The sequence below is a fragment of the Nannospalax galili genome, unplaced genomic scaffold (assembly GCF_000622305.1).
Source record: "Nannospalax galili isolate Female #2095 unplaced genomic scaffold, S.galili_v1.0 scaffold777, whole genome shotgun sequence".
In the NCBI taxonomy this organism is placed as follows: domain Eukaryota; kingdom Metazoa; phylum Chordata; class Mammalia; order Rodentia; family Spalacidae; genus Nannospalax; species Nannospalax galili.
Window position 1 is genome coordinate 4,274,424 of NW_008341810.1, and position 13,289 is coordinate 4,287,712.

At 44.0% G+C, this 13,289-nt stretch overlaps 1 protein-coding gene across 1 annotated transcript in view; it reads left to right on the forward strand.

Annotated features, from left to right (window-relative positions):
- Positions 1 to 6,534, forward strand: part of Slc34a2 (solute carrier family 34 member 2) — a 49,141-nt gene extending 42,607 nt beyond the window's left edge. Inside the window, exons 7-13 of the mRNA XM_008837352.2 lie at positions 1,250 to 1,445; positions 2,135 to 2,230; positions 2,457 to 2,577; positions 3,130 to 3,297; positions 4,047 to 4,163; positions 4,255 to 4,379; positions 5,914 to 6,534. Coding sequence (XP_008835574.2) covers positions 1,250 to 1,445; positions 2,135 to 2,230; positions 2,457 to 2,577; positions 3,130 to 3,297; positions 4,047 to 4,163; positions 4,255 to 4,379; positions 5,914 to 6,534 — 1,444 coding nt within the window. The remainder of the gene's footprint in view (positions 1 to 1,249; positions 1,446 to 2,134; positions 2,231 to 2,456; positions 2,578 to 3,129; positions 3,298 to 4,046; positions 4,164 to 4,254; positions 4,380 to 5,913) is intronic.
- The last annotated feature ends 6,755 nt before the right edge of the window (positions 6,535 to 13,289 follow it).

Below are 13,289 nucleotides of genomic sequence, written 5' to 3' on the forward strand. Positions count from 1 at the left end.
CTCATGAAGCCAGGTGGGCTTCACTCCCTGATGGTGTTCATGCTGCAGACTAAGGAAGCATGGTGGTATCACTGACTGGCATAGTCTGGATCCCAGCTAGGTTTTCCTTCTGGAAAAATTGGATTATTCTCATGGCTACACTAGTTGTTTCCATGTGAAATAGAAGCCTAATATCTACTGAGGTACTGGCACATTGGGATACCAGTGACTTAGCTTACCCTCCTGTGGGCTATATATATGCTTTCTGCAATGTCTTATCATTCAGTGATTTGGATTATTTTCATAGATTTCTGTAATTACTGTATCAAACCTTTATAAAGCTTATACATTTTGCCAAATAGCAGGAAATATCTGTGGACACTTAATCAGCAGTACATGAAAGTGCCTTCAATTCCCTTCCCTAGGAAATGCAAGAATACCTAAAGGATATTAGATAATATAAGGGAAATGTTTGCACTTAAATTTCTTTTATGAGTGAAGATTCATATTTCCCCATCTGCATTTTACTCCTTCTGTTTGTTCTTGTCACAAGGACCATCTGGTATTAGATATTTCTGCAAGAAACATTTTCAATTTTCATTGAGGAAAAAGCCTGGGGCAGAGTTTGTTGCAGGGGGGGTTGGTGTTTTGTTTTTGTTATTATCTTCTTTGTTTTTTTTGAGGCTACCTTTCCTACACTGTACAGCCCAGGCTGTCCTCTGCTTCTCCAAATGCTGGGATTATAGACCTGTGCAGTCATGCCGAACTGAGACAGATTCTTAATCTGTAGACCTATGTGTCTCAGAATTTTTTTTGGTCTTTTTTTTTTTTCTTTGAAACAGGGTCTCCCTGTAGCCCCAGCTGTCGTGGAACTCACTATGTAGACCAGGCTGGCCTTGAACGCACAGAGATCTGCCTGCCTCTGCCTCCTGAGTGCTGGGATTAAAGGCATGTGCCACCACGTCCAGCTGTGTCTCAGAATTTTGAAGTTTCTTTTTTTTCTTAATTGTTGTGAGTTCAATTGCATAGGTTTTGGATGCCTGTCCACTTCTCTATACCTTTCTAAGGGCTGATTGGATTTTACAAGGGATTCAAAAGTAGTCTCAGAGCAATTCTGCTATATAGTGAAAAATAATTTCAGTCATAACACATTGACTGTTTCCTCTCTGTGTGCACTCATTTGAGTGACACCTGGTAAATGCAAAGACCTGAGCTGACTGTCATCTCTACAATGAGAGTCTAATCTGATGCTGGGGCTTTCCTCCCATAGGGCTTTTGCAGGGGCCACTGTTCATGACTTCTTCAACTGGCTCTCTGTGTTGGTGCTTTTGCCCCTGGAGGCTGCCACACACTACCTCGAGATCCTGACCAACCTTGTGGTGGACACCTTCAAGTTCAAGAATGGAGAAGATGCCCCAGACCTTTTAAAAGTCATCACAGATCCATTCACAAAGCTTGTCATTCAGGTAGCTGTTTTATCAGTATTGCTCACATCCTACTCCAAACTTCCATCACAATGAGCCTAAGGAGGCTGGAACACTGCTCCATGGCCACCTCTGGAAAAGCCATAGGAAGCAGAAGTTCAGGGACATTGGGCAGGGAGTTTCACCTTTATTTCCTTGACACCAGCATGGTATGTCCTCTTTATGGGGTGGGGACTTAGGTTGGGATTGGGGTGATGAGCGCTTCTGAAGGATTCTCCACTGTGTAATTGTGACCACTTGGTTCCTAATACAGTCCTCAATATGGCTGATTGAGAAAGTTTTATCTGGTTCCTAGCCAAAGAGGATTACTACACTTCCCACCTGAGGCTAATTCAGCCCTCTGTTCTAGGTATCTAGTGTTATCACTGAAAGCAAAGAATACTTTGTGGATCTTGCCTTGGGGAGAAAGCCACCTGAGACCTTGAACTTGCACTCTGTCTTTCTTGTCCCTGTTGTGTTTACACTCGGTGCCCCTGTCATACAGTCATTCTCTACTGTCCCCAGTGGGAAGTTTGGGGGCAGTAGGGGTTGCACATAGTGTGAGTGTTCAAAACCACACCTTCATGGGTCACAGTCAAGTTCATCTCCTGAGAGGTGCTCTAACAGCAACGGCTCCTGTCTCCCATCACTTCTGAGACTATGCTGACCATTCTTCTGTATTGCTTCATCAGCTGGATAAAAAGGTCATCCAGCAAATTGCAATGAATGATGAGACAGCCCGGAACAAGAGTCTGGTCAAGACCTGGTGTAAAACTTTAACTACCGTGGTAAGTGTTGGGAATGTGGCTGGACTGCTGAGTCCTGGCGGGTTGCCATGTTTACATGATGAAGGTTTATTTGTCCCAGTTGTTCCAAGAGCTCTTCCTCAAGAGACGGAAGGCATACTATATGATAGAACCACTCCATAGACGAAAGGATAGTGCCCCACATTGCCCCACATTATCCCACATTGCCTGGCTTTTCTCACCATGAACTTTTCTCATTTGTCATTAGACTCAGGTGAATGTCACCGTCCCTTCACCTGATAACTGTACCTCTTCTTCTCTCTGCTGGATGGATGGCAACCAGACCTGGACCATCCAGAATGTGACCAATGTGGAGAACATTGCTAAATGTGAGTTGGGGTTTCAACTGGTCACCAGGGTGGTGGTCTGAGGTGCTGACTAGCATTTATTATCTGTGGGGAGCCCAGTGTGTGCAGCAAAGGAGGCCAGGAAGGGGCCAACCCCCAGACTAGGCTTGGGGTATTGTTTTCAGAGCATAGGATGCTAAGTCTTAAAGACTGAGATGATGGTCCAAGATCCCCTGGGCAGACTCACACAGGTCTGCACCATACCATCTCTGAGGAGCTTGTCATGAGATTCCACAGTGTTTCCTTGGTGTGTTACAGTAACCCTCTGTGGGGTGATGATGGCCAGTTTGAAGGACAAAGTATGGTCCTTTGGACAGGTCTTTTCACTCAGTCCCTTCTTAGTCCAGGGTGCCATATATCCATATTCTCCTGAATATCTATATCTCTTATACCATTACCATAAGTTCTGTGCTGCCATGTGTCTACCTGCCTATCAAGAGACTGTGTTAGTCTGAGGAAGTCATATTGGGGCATAAATAATGTCTAGCCAGGGTAGCCCCTGACGTCCTGACAAGGCTTTCTATATCTCTTCAGGCAAGCATATCTTCGTGAATTTCAACCTCCCAGATCTTGCTGTGGGCATCATCCTGCTGATTGTCTCACTGCTGGTCCTCTGTGGCTGTCTGATTATGATAGTCAAGCTCTTGGGCTCTGTGCTCAAGGGACAGGTTGCTGCTGTCATCAAGAAGACCCTCAATACTGGTAGGCCTAATACTTCCCCACCATGTCCCAGCCTTTTAAGGTAGCATCCTGCTCTTTGGTTTCTCTCTTGCAATGGCTTCTGCAGAGAGGTCTTTCTTGGACCTCTTAAGCTGCAGAAGATGCCAATTCACCCTGGAAATTTCATGGGTGGGTCTGGGAGGGGAGCAGTACAGACTCACAATTGTGGGTTGGGAATGCCCTGCGAAAGCTAGCTCAACTCTAGAGTTAGGCCTTCTCCCTGGCAGAATTTCTGTATTTCTATATTCTAATTTCTATATTTCTATTTCCTGTTGGGAAGGAAATGTGGCTTTGATAACTATGTCAGCCAGAAGGACTCTGGCCAACAGGAGCTCCTTTGCCAGTAAAGCATCCTAACCAATGAGAGCTCACCAAGCATGACACTCCTGGAATCTCAATAGAATGTGGCCCATAGCATCTGCCCCCACCCCCTTCAAGCTGTCATGAGAGGGACCTGGCCTGAACAGGGCCTGATCCTGGGTAGCTAGGTTGAAAGGCTGAATTGATGGCTTTCTTCTAAGCTTTGTAGGTGGAAACAAAAGTTGGAAGTGTCCACTGATTTCAGACCAGGCTAGCTAAGATGGTGGCTTTGGAGGGTGAATAATTCATCTCCAGGCCATATGCAGAGCATAGCCTCACACTCTGGCTACTTGCTCTAATGAGATGCCAGCTAGGCCTCCTGCCTGTGCCTTCCTCAGGACTTGCAGAAACTCTCCTTCTGTGTCTTCCAGATTTCCCTTTTCCCTTTGCCTGGGTGACTGGTTACCTGGCTATCCTTGTCGGGGCAGGGATGACCTTCATTGTGCAGAGCAGCTCTGTGTTTACTTCTGCCATGACGCCACTCATCGGTGAGTTTCTCCCTGGGCTCTCCCTCGGACTCCCTTGCCATTTCCCATCATTTCATGGGCTAATGCCATGTGCTCTGTGCTTTCCCACCAGGTATTGGCGTGATTACCATTGAGAGGGCATATCCACTCACGCTAGGCTCCAACATTGGTACCACCACCACAGCCATCCTGGCCGCCTTAGCCAGCCCAGGAAATACACTGAGAAGTTCACTCCAGGTTAGGACCTGCTCCAGGGGTCTGGGTGGGATATAGCCCATCTGTGGTTTGTTGTTATTTGTTTGTTTTTAAAAATCTTTTTAAAAACATTTTATTAATTATGTGTATGGATGTGCCTGTGTAGAGGTCAAAGGGAAATCTGTGAGGGTTCAGTTCTCTCCTTCTACCATATGGGTCTTGGGATGGAACTCAGGTCATCAGACTTAGTGGCTAGCACCCTTACCCACCGAGCCATTTCACCTGCCCCTTTTTAATGTTTTGATTTGGAGTCTTTGTAGCACAGGCTGGCCCCAAACTCACAAACGATGCTGGGATTATATATGTGCACCATCATACCCAGCTTGCAAACTCTTTTCTAATGAGAGCCAAACTCTGCTGTGTTTATCCAAAGAACAGAGCTAAGATACTGGGAGAAGTCAGAGGGCTCTAGAATTCGGGTGCTCAATGTGAGAAGTCAGCGATATCTCCTTAGAGAGGGAATTATTTAAACAAAGGTGAGGTAGCCTTTAGGCAGAGGTGGAAAGAATGATATCAGTCCAGACACCATCTACCTCCCCACCCCTCTTTAGGAACTCTGCCTGAAAAGTGGCTAGAGGGCAATCTGTGTCATTCCAGGGCAACTGCCTGGCCTGGAGCACCTTTGGGATTTGTCTCCCTGTCCCACCATTTATAGACTGTGACCTTCATGTACCCTTAAATGAAAGTCCCTCTTCCCATTAGGATGATGGCAAGGAAGGCACTATCTAAAGCCATTGCTGTCCCACACAACTATAAATGTGTCTATAGCATGTGATTTAGAGCTACAGGTAGCTCATGAGTCACATTTTTAACAAGTGAAAATTAACGATAATTCATTTTTAGTAATGTGTTTGGTTTAGCTGGTTACCATGCCAATATAATCAGTATTTTTAAATAGGTGAGACGTCTCTCATTCTAGTGTGCACTTTATCATCTGAGTACATTTCAGTGCAGACCCGCCCAACTTGAAGTGCTCAGTGGGCACCTGTGGTTAGTGTATTTGACAGGGTTGGTCCAAACAGGGTTGGTCCAAAGCACCTAGAATGGTGTCCACATCCGTGAGTGTGGACAAATGTTTGGTCTGCAACCAGACAGTCACTTGTGTGACTGTAGGGACATGGCTTGTGGGGCATTTTTGAAGCCTGAGATAGTCTACTTTAAGTACATACAAAAGTTGCCTTGTATGGAGCATAATTGTCAGTAGTGGTCAGTAGAGGTCCTTCTAGGGCCTCTGAGTAGACAAAGCTAGTGATTAAGCATTGCTTACTGCCTACCTGCTCTTGATCACTTAGCTGAGACAAAAGAACCAAGGCATGAGGAAGCAGCAGGCAAACCTTAAAGGAGTTCAGGTCCTGAAAGCTGAGCTGTGATTTTTTGGTGTCCCCTCCTTTCTTTCTCCCCCAACAGTAAAGTGATCTGAATTTAGAAAGCACATCTGAATTTAGCTATACACATGGAAGACCTTAGGTGACCCCTGTTCTGACCCCTCTCACCTGTCCAACATCTTCCATTACAGATTGCCCTGTGCCACTTTTTCTTCAACATTTCTGGAATCTTGCTGTGGTACCCGATACCATTCACCCGCCTTCCCATCCGCCTTGCCAAGGGCCTGGGCAACATCTCTGCCAAGTACCGCTGGTTCGCAGTCTTCTACCTGATCTTCTTCTTCCTTCTGACCCCACTCACTGTGTTTGGCCTGTCGCTGGCAGGCTGGCCGGTGCTGGTGGGCGTGGGCGTGCCCATCGTTCTCCTGGTGCTCCTGATCGTGTGTCTCCGGATGCTGCAGTCACGATGCCCACGCATCCTGCCCCTGAGGCTCCGGGATTGGAACTTCCTGCCCTCGTGGATGCATTCCCTGAAACCCTGGGACAACGTCATCTCCCTGGCGACTACCTGCTTCCACAGGCGCTGCTGTTGCTGTTGTCGAGTCTGCTGCCGCGTGTGCTGCATGGTGTGTGGCTGCAAGTGCTGCCGTTGCAGCAAGTGCTGCAGGGACATGGAGGAGGGGGAAGAAGAGCAGGATGTCCCTGTCAAGGCTCTCGGGGCTTTTGACAACGCATCCATAAGCAAGGACGCCCAAGATTCTGGCAAGGGCCAGGTGGATGCTCTGGACATTAAGACCACCACAGTGTTCTAGGGTGTTCTAGGGTGGGACAGAGGTTAGATAGTCCCTTATGATCTGCCGCTTCCCAGTGCCTCCTGCTGACTCAGTTGACTTCAAATCTAGCTCTCCTTCCCCTGCCCAAAATACCAGCCTACGGGGGAATCAACCTTATCTCAGACCAGGCTCCTAGAAGACACAGGGTGCACAGGGGAGAATTAGGACCATTATGCTGGCCCCACAGATGACCCCATCCACTCCTGCTCCAGGATCTGCTTTCAGAAAGGGAAAGTCCCAAGGGAGATATTAAGGAAGATTCTGGAAGGGCTCCATGAAAAAAGTATGTGTATATGTGTACAAAGCTTTCCCTTTTGCTATAAAGCCGCAGCCACCCTTTTCTTTTTACAAAAGGCTCCCTGTCCCAAATAGCTTTTCCAGAACATCACCCCAAATCTCCAGCAGCCAGTAAAGACAAAACGAAATAATGGGTGAAAATCCACAGGTGTGGGCCTATTCAGCTTCCCAGGGCAACTCTTCCCTTTCAGGGAGACTTCATCTGGACAGGTATGACCAGTCCGAGAAGTCCACTCAGTGTTTCTGCAGCTCTCTTGGATGGGAGTCACACCTGAAGGACATACTTGCCTTCCTCCTTGGTTCACTAGACAAATCTAGAAGCTAAATTGTTAGGCATTGTGGCCACAGAGTTTATGCTGCTCCTGTTTCTCCCCCTGTTCTCACTCTTTGGGCCAACCTTTAGTGGTCAGTTTCATCCATCCACCCACATTTCCACCAGGGTGTCCGGGCATCCTCTCAAACTTTCCCATTCTGTCATAGATGCCCTTCTTCCAGCCTCTTCTTCATGCCTGCAAAGCTCCAAACTTCTCAGGAGGGAGGTGATGGCATGGCTGGATGTCCACAGAACCGTGCTCAGCAGGGTTCATCACGGGTGGCTGCAGGGAAAGGGTGTATTCTATGCCTTCTGGAGGCCCCATTTATTCACACTGTCACAATTCCCCCTGCAAAAACAAGCTTGCTTCAGGGGAGGCAGTGAGGCTGCATCCCAAGAATTGTCCTTCCCATCCTCTCCTAACTGACGTCTTTACTCTCTGAACAGGCTGGGATACCAGAGCCCCTCAGGCCTTCCCCTATGTAGATAACATTCACAGACAGCCATTTATATTGCATATTTATAGTCATGTATCTGTACAGCATATTTCATAAGTTATATAGTAATCAGTCAAATGATTTGTTTTATAGTGTCTCATTTGGAAACGAGGCAGGGTTCTTCACTGTAAAAGACAGAGCACTTTTGTATATTTTGTAATACTACCTTTAAACATGCCTCTGAGGCCAGGCCAGTCCCTGTAAATATGTAAGTTAAACCCTGGGCAGTGGCTACAGTTGGCTTTGCACTGTTGATCTTTTTTTTTTTTTTAATTTGATCCTTGTACCTGTATTGATTGTATTTTTTTTACTGGTTGAGGGAAGAGAGAAATAAAAGAATCAAACCCCAAAAAGGAGTATATTGCTTCCAGTTAACAGGGAAATAGAGCCTTCCTTGAATTGATTTCCTAAAAACGTAAGGTGTTTTTCCTCACTTAACCTCACTACTCACCAACAGACTTAGCTTCATAATAGTTCCTGGTTTAAAAATTCAAGAGAACCATGCCATTAAGGGTACTAGAGACTTCTGGTGTCTGTCTCATCATGGGAATTTGCGCTGAATTTTAAGGTCCACTGAAAATGTTAACCTTCATCCTCACAGTATGCAGTGTCAGGTCTGGATGAAGACAGAGCTTTTAACTCATGGAATGTTCGAATAATGAAGCTCACATTCTGCAGCTTGTACTTGCATTTTGTTCCTTCTACTGTGTTCTGCACTTTCTACCAGCACCTTACTGAAGAGTAAGGAAGAGTTGAAAGAAGAAACAAGGAGCTGCCTTGCTTCTGTGCAGCTTCTGTGTCAGCCTTTGTAATCCATGGTGCTTAGTGGTGATGGGTCTGAGAAGGGAGAGATCAGGCTCCCTGGTTGCTATGTTTCTGATTCCCATTGCTTTCTTTACTGAGCTTTGAAAGTTGGCATGAAAATATATAAGACGGCGCTGGATTAGTGTATCTACTACATATCTACTACATATCTACACATGATTTGAACTCTTGTCACTATAATACACAATTCAGTATAAATAGTCTGAATAGTTTTATATTTTTTTGTTTTTATGTGTGTATTTCGCCTTCGTACATGTAAGTGCACCTGTGTTGGTCCAGTTCCTGTGGAAGCCAGAAGAGAGTCAGATTCTCTGGAACTGGAGTAAAGGATGGTTGTGAACTACTATGTGGGTGCTAGGAACCAAACCTGGTTCCCATGGAAGAGCAATCAGTTCTCTTAACCACCACTGAACCATTTCTCCAGCCTCAGTTTTTTGTTCTTTAGGGAACAGTGACAAGAAGAAAGTCTGTGTGCTCAGTCTATTTGCAATTTTGTTGTTTACAGCCAGGGTCTCAGGTAGCTTAGGCTGGCCTTGAACTCGGTATTTAGCCATCTCCTTTCTACCAGGAGAGAACAATAGAGCAGCCCAACAAATCCAATACCAAGTTGATAACCAGAGTGAATAAATGAGATAGTAATGTGTGAAGCTGTTCATTACACAGTATAAGATAACTGATTCAGAGTACAGCCTTTCAAGTGTAGACACTGGATTAAGTCAGATGTAATTCTGGAACCTCAATGCAAACCAGTTCTTGCCAGGGCAAGATTCTCTTTGATTAAATTCCCTCAGAGATTGAGCCTCCTGGTATAGGTGGCTGATGGGCAGTCCCCTTAGGTTCTATAATTTACTCATTAGCTGCAGCATAATGTCACGGTGTCCAGATTAGAATAAATCCTGCTCCTTGGGCTCTGACTAGAGTGGTCTGTGAGCAAAGCATAAATTATACTGCCATGAGGTAAAACCATATCTTCTCATTTGACCCAGGTTAATTACATAGGAACCAAATGGATTCTGGGACCAGCCTGCTAGTGCTGAGGTGCAGGGCTCACTCTGTTGGAGTCTAGAAATCAGTAAATAGCATCCCTTACAATATTAGTAATTAATTTTAATATGAGAGAAGATATCCCAGTCAGTTAGGTTAAAATATCAAATTTATGACTTAAGAAGCTACCTGTTAAGTCACACCTGAACTGAAATGTGCTGTAATGTAACATATACGCTGGAGTATACAAATCTTTCTAATGGATTTTATGTTGAGTATATGTTAAAATGGTAGATTTTGAATGTGTTGAGTCAAATAAAATACAGTAGAATCCCACCTTATTTTTTATAAATTAATTTTTAATTTTTATTTTGTGTGTGTGTCTCGCCTACATGTGTACCTCTGCATGCAATACCCATGGCAGCCAGAAGGGGGTGTCAGATTCCCTAAAACTGGAGTTAAGAACTGTTGTTAGCCTCCATGTGGGAGATGGGAACCTCAGGTACTCTGAAAGAGCAGACAATTTGTGCTCTTAACCACTGAGCCATCTCTCCAGCCCTTCCAGCTTATTTTAAGATAGGGTCTTATTATGAGCCTAGCTGATCTGGATTGTCAGCCTTCCTGTTTCAGCCTACCATGTTCTAGATGGTGTGCTCCACTATCCCAGACTTTATTATTTTTAGTTTTTACTTCTTATTTTTATTTTATTTTATTTTATTGAGATAGTAGAGTCTATAGGCCTGTTTGGCCTGGAATTCTCTATGCAGATCAGGCTGGCCTCAAACTTGTGACCATCCGTTTGTCTCTGAATGCTTGGATTACAGGAGTGTGCCACAATACCAGCTGTAACTCCAGTTCTTGGGGACTCCAACACCCTCTTCTGTCCTCCTCGGGCATTGCAGGTGCACCTACTTTTACATGCACTCATACATAAAATAAAAAAGTTTCATAAGATTAAATGTAAAACTAAAATCAATAAAACTATCTAACCTTATGAAAATGTAGGAAGTCTCTCCTCAATAACTCTTATTAGTGATGAGACCAATTTACTATGTTTAATCCCAAGAGGCCTTGACAAATTCGTAATAATTAAATCTGACCCTGTGTGCTACAATAAGGCATATGCCTTTAAATACCAGCACTTTGGAGGCAGAAGCAAGCAGATCTCTGTGAGTTTGAAGCCATTTGGGGCTACAAGGAGACCCTGTCTCAAACAGACCAAAATAAATAAATAAATAAATAAATAAATAAATAATCTATTATTCTCATAGAAGTATATGTAATTTGGGAACTCCTTGGTTTAGATTTTAAGTTTAGGGAAGTTTGAAAAATCTAATGGATATCATTATCAGCTCACTGTTGTATGCATTAAAATATGGGAAATTAGTATTGTTTTTCATGATGTAAATAATCATGTCAAATTTAATAAGACTGAATTTGTTCTGGCAAAAATATGGTCCTACTGTGATTTTGTTTGGTTAAAATGAGAGTGACTGTAAAGCAATCACAAAATATTGCTTTAATAGAAAAACCATAGTGTGCCCAGTGTAACGTCCTGGTTACGGTCGTTTTCTTTGAGCATTTATTATCACCTCTTGGTAAAATAAATTGCATACTGTAGTTATTTTTTCTTTAGTTTTATTAAAGACTAAAACAGGCCAGGTACGGTGGCTCATGTTTGTAATACCAGGGCTGAAGTGAACCACATAGCGAGACCCTATCTCAAAGCAAACAAAGAAAAACAAGCAAAAACCAACAAAATACAAATAAAATCTAAAAACTGTGCTTTGGGGGAGCTAGAGAAATGGCTCTTCCAGAGGACCTGAGCTGGGTTCCCAGGACCCCCACTGGGGAGCTCACAACTGTTTGTAACTCTAGTTTGAGGGCATCTAGCAGCACCTGAACACATGTGGCACACACACAAAATAATAAATAATAAAATTGGAAAAATTCCTTTCAGCGAGTTATGCAAGCTAAAACTGAATAGTGTTAAGCATTCTAAGATGTACTTTATGGATCATATATAGATAATCTTCCTGACAGCTATTACATTACTCACGTGAGTTTGCCAGAACATCCAGGAACCAAACCAAAACTGCACGGAGTCCAATCTGTCAGAACGCACCTGCCATCCTTATTCCACTACCCCAAGACGCTTCACAAATCTCAACCACCTGCCTTCTAGACTCAAAAGCTGTCCTAATTTGCTCCAAACATTAACTTTCTCTTTTGGTTTTCCTAAGGTGGTGCTTGATACCTAGAATTCCCTTCAAGCACCACATACATGAAATGCACAGCACAGCAATGGTGGTTCTCCATAATAGAAATGCTTGTTGAAAAAAGAAGGAAGGGAGGGAGGGAGGGAGGAAGGAAGGAAGGAAGGAAACAAGGAAGGAAGGAAGGGAGGGAGGGAGGAAGGAAGGAAGGAAATGCTTGCTGCCTCAGCAGTTGTTTCGTTGATTAAAAAAAAATCTAGGTGTATTAGTTACTTTTGTTTCTGAGACAAAAATATCTGATGGAAGGAAGGGTTGATTTTGGCTCACAATTCAAAGGCACAGGCTATCACAGTGGGGAAGTATGATGCCAAAGGCATGAAAGAAGGAGCCTGAGGCAGCTGGTCACATCCCACTCCCAGGCAGATGAGGTAGATGAATGCTGGTGCTCAGCTCATTTCTCCATTCATTCAGTTCAGAAGCCCAGTCCTTGGGATTGGTGTCATCCACCCCTAGGGTGGGTCTTTCCACTTCAATCAGTCCACTAAGAAATTCCTTTATAGACATGCTCTTTATAGACATGTCTCTTAGGTGATTCTAGATCCTGTCAGGTTGACAACATCACACAAAACTAGTAAATTAGAGATATTGACTCAGCATCTAAAAGCACTTAAGGAACTAATTCTAATCTTTCATCAAAGAGGTGTTCCATCCTCTTTGATTTATTTACTTGGCTGAATTGCTGCTCCTGGGATTCTGGGCTTGAGGGACTTTTTCAGTTTGGGGCATTATTCTGTTTATGGTCATTGTGCTTACCTTCCTTGTGAGCTGCATGCTACCAAAGGTTTAAATACTTCCCAGTGTTACTCGCCCGTCAAGTGACTACCATCCAGATTAGATACTTTGATGAACTCAACGACCCTATCAAGCCTACAATAATCATGTAATTTTAGATAAAGACGGCTACATGACCTTATATCCCAATGCACCTGCCGATAAATCACCTGTCAAACGATTACCATCCAGATTAGACACTTTGACGAACTCAATGACCCTATCAGTCAAGCCCTACAATAATCATGTAATTTTAGATAAAGACGGCTACATGACCTTATATCCCAATGCACCTGCTGATAAACTCCTCAAACACTATTTGTGACAAAAATCATTGTGACTTTTCTGTCCAGGAACTGTGCCAGTTGTAGTGACTGGGAAGAACACTATATTATTTGATTGCATTCTCAACATGCTGAGAAAGTGATGGAAAAGTGGGCACTGTTAAAGTTAATGAAGTAGAGTTCAGATCTGGAGAAACCTTGAGCAGACAAAGCTAATCAGGCATCAGAAGCAACCCAAGCCTTGCTTGATTTACATGTACTTAGGCAAAACTCACCTCGCTCCATTTTATCTATGCATTTAATATTTATATGTTGAAGACCAGAACCTGGAGCAACACACACGCTAAGCATATTCTCTACGACCTCAGCCCCTGGGTTGTTATCAGTGCCAAAATTGGGTCCAATGAGATGGCTCAGCAGGTAAAGGGGCTTGCCGTACAAATCTAAAGACCTGAACTTAATACCTGGAAACCATGTAAAAGTGGCA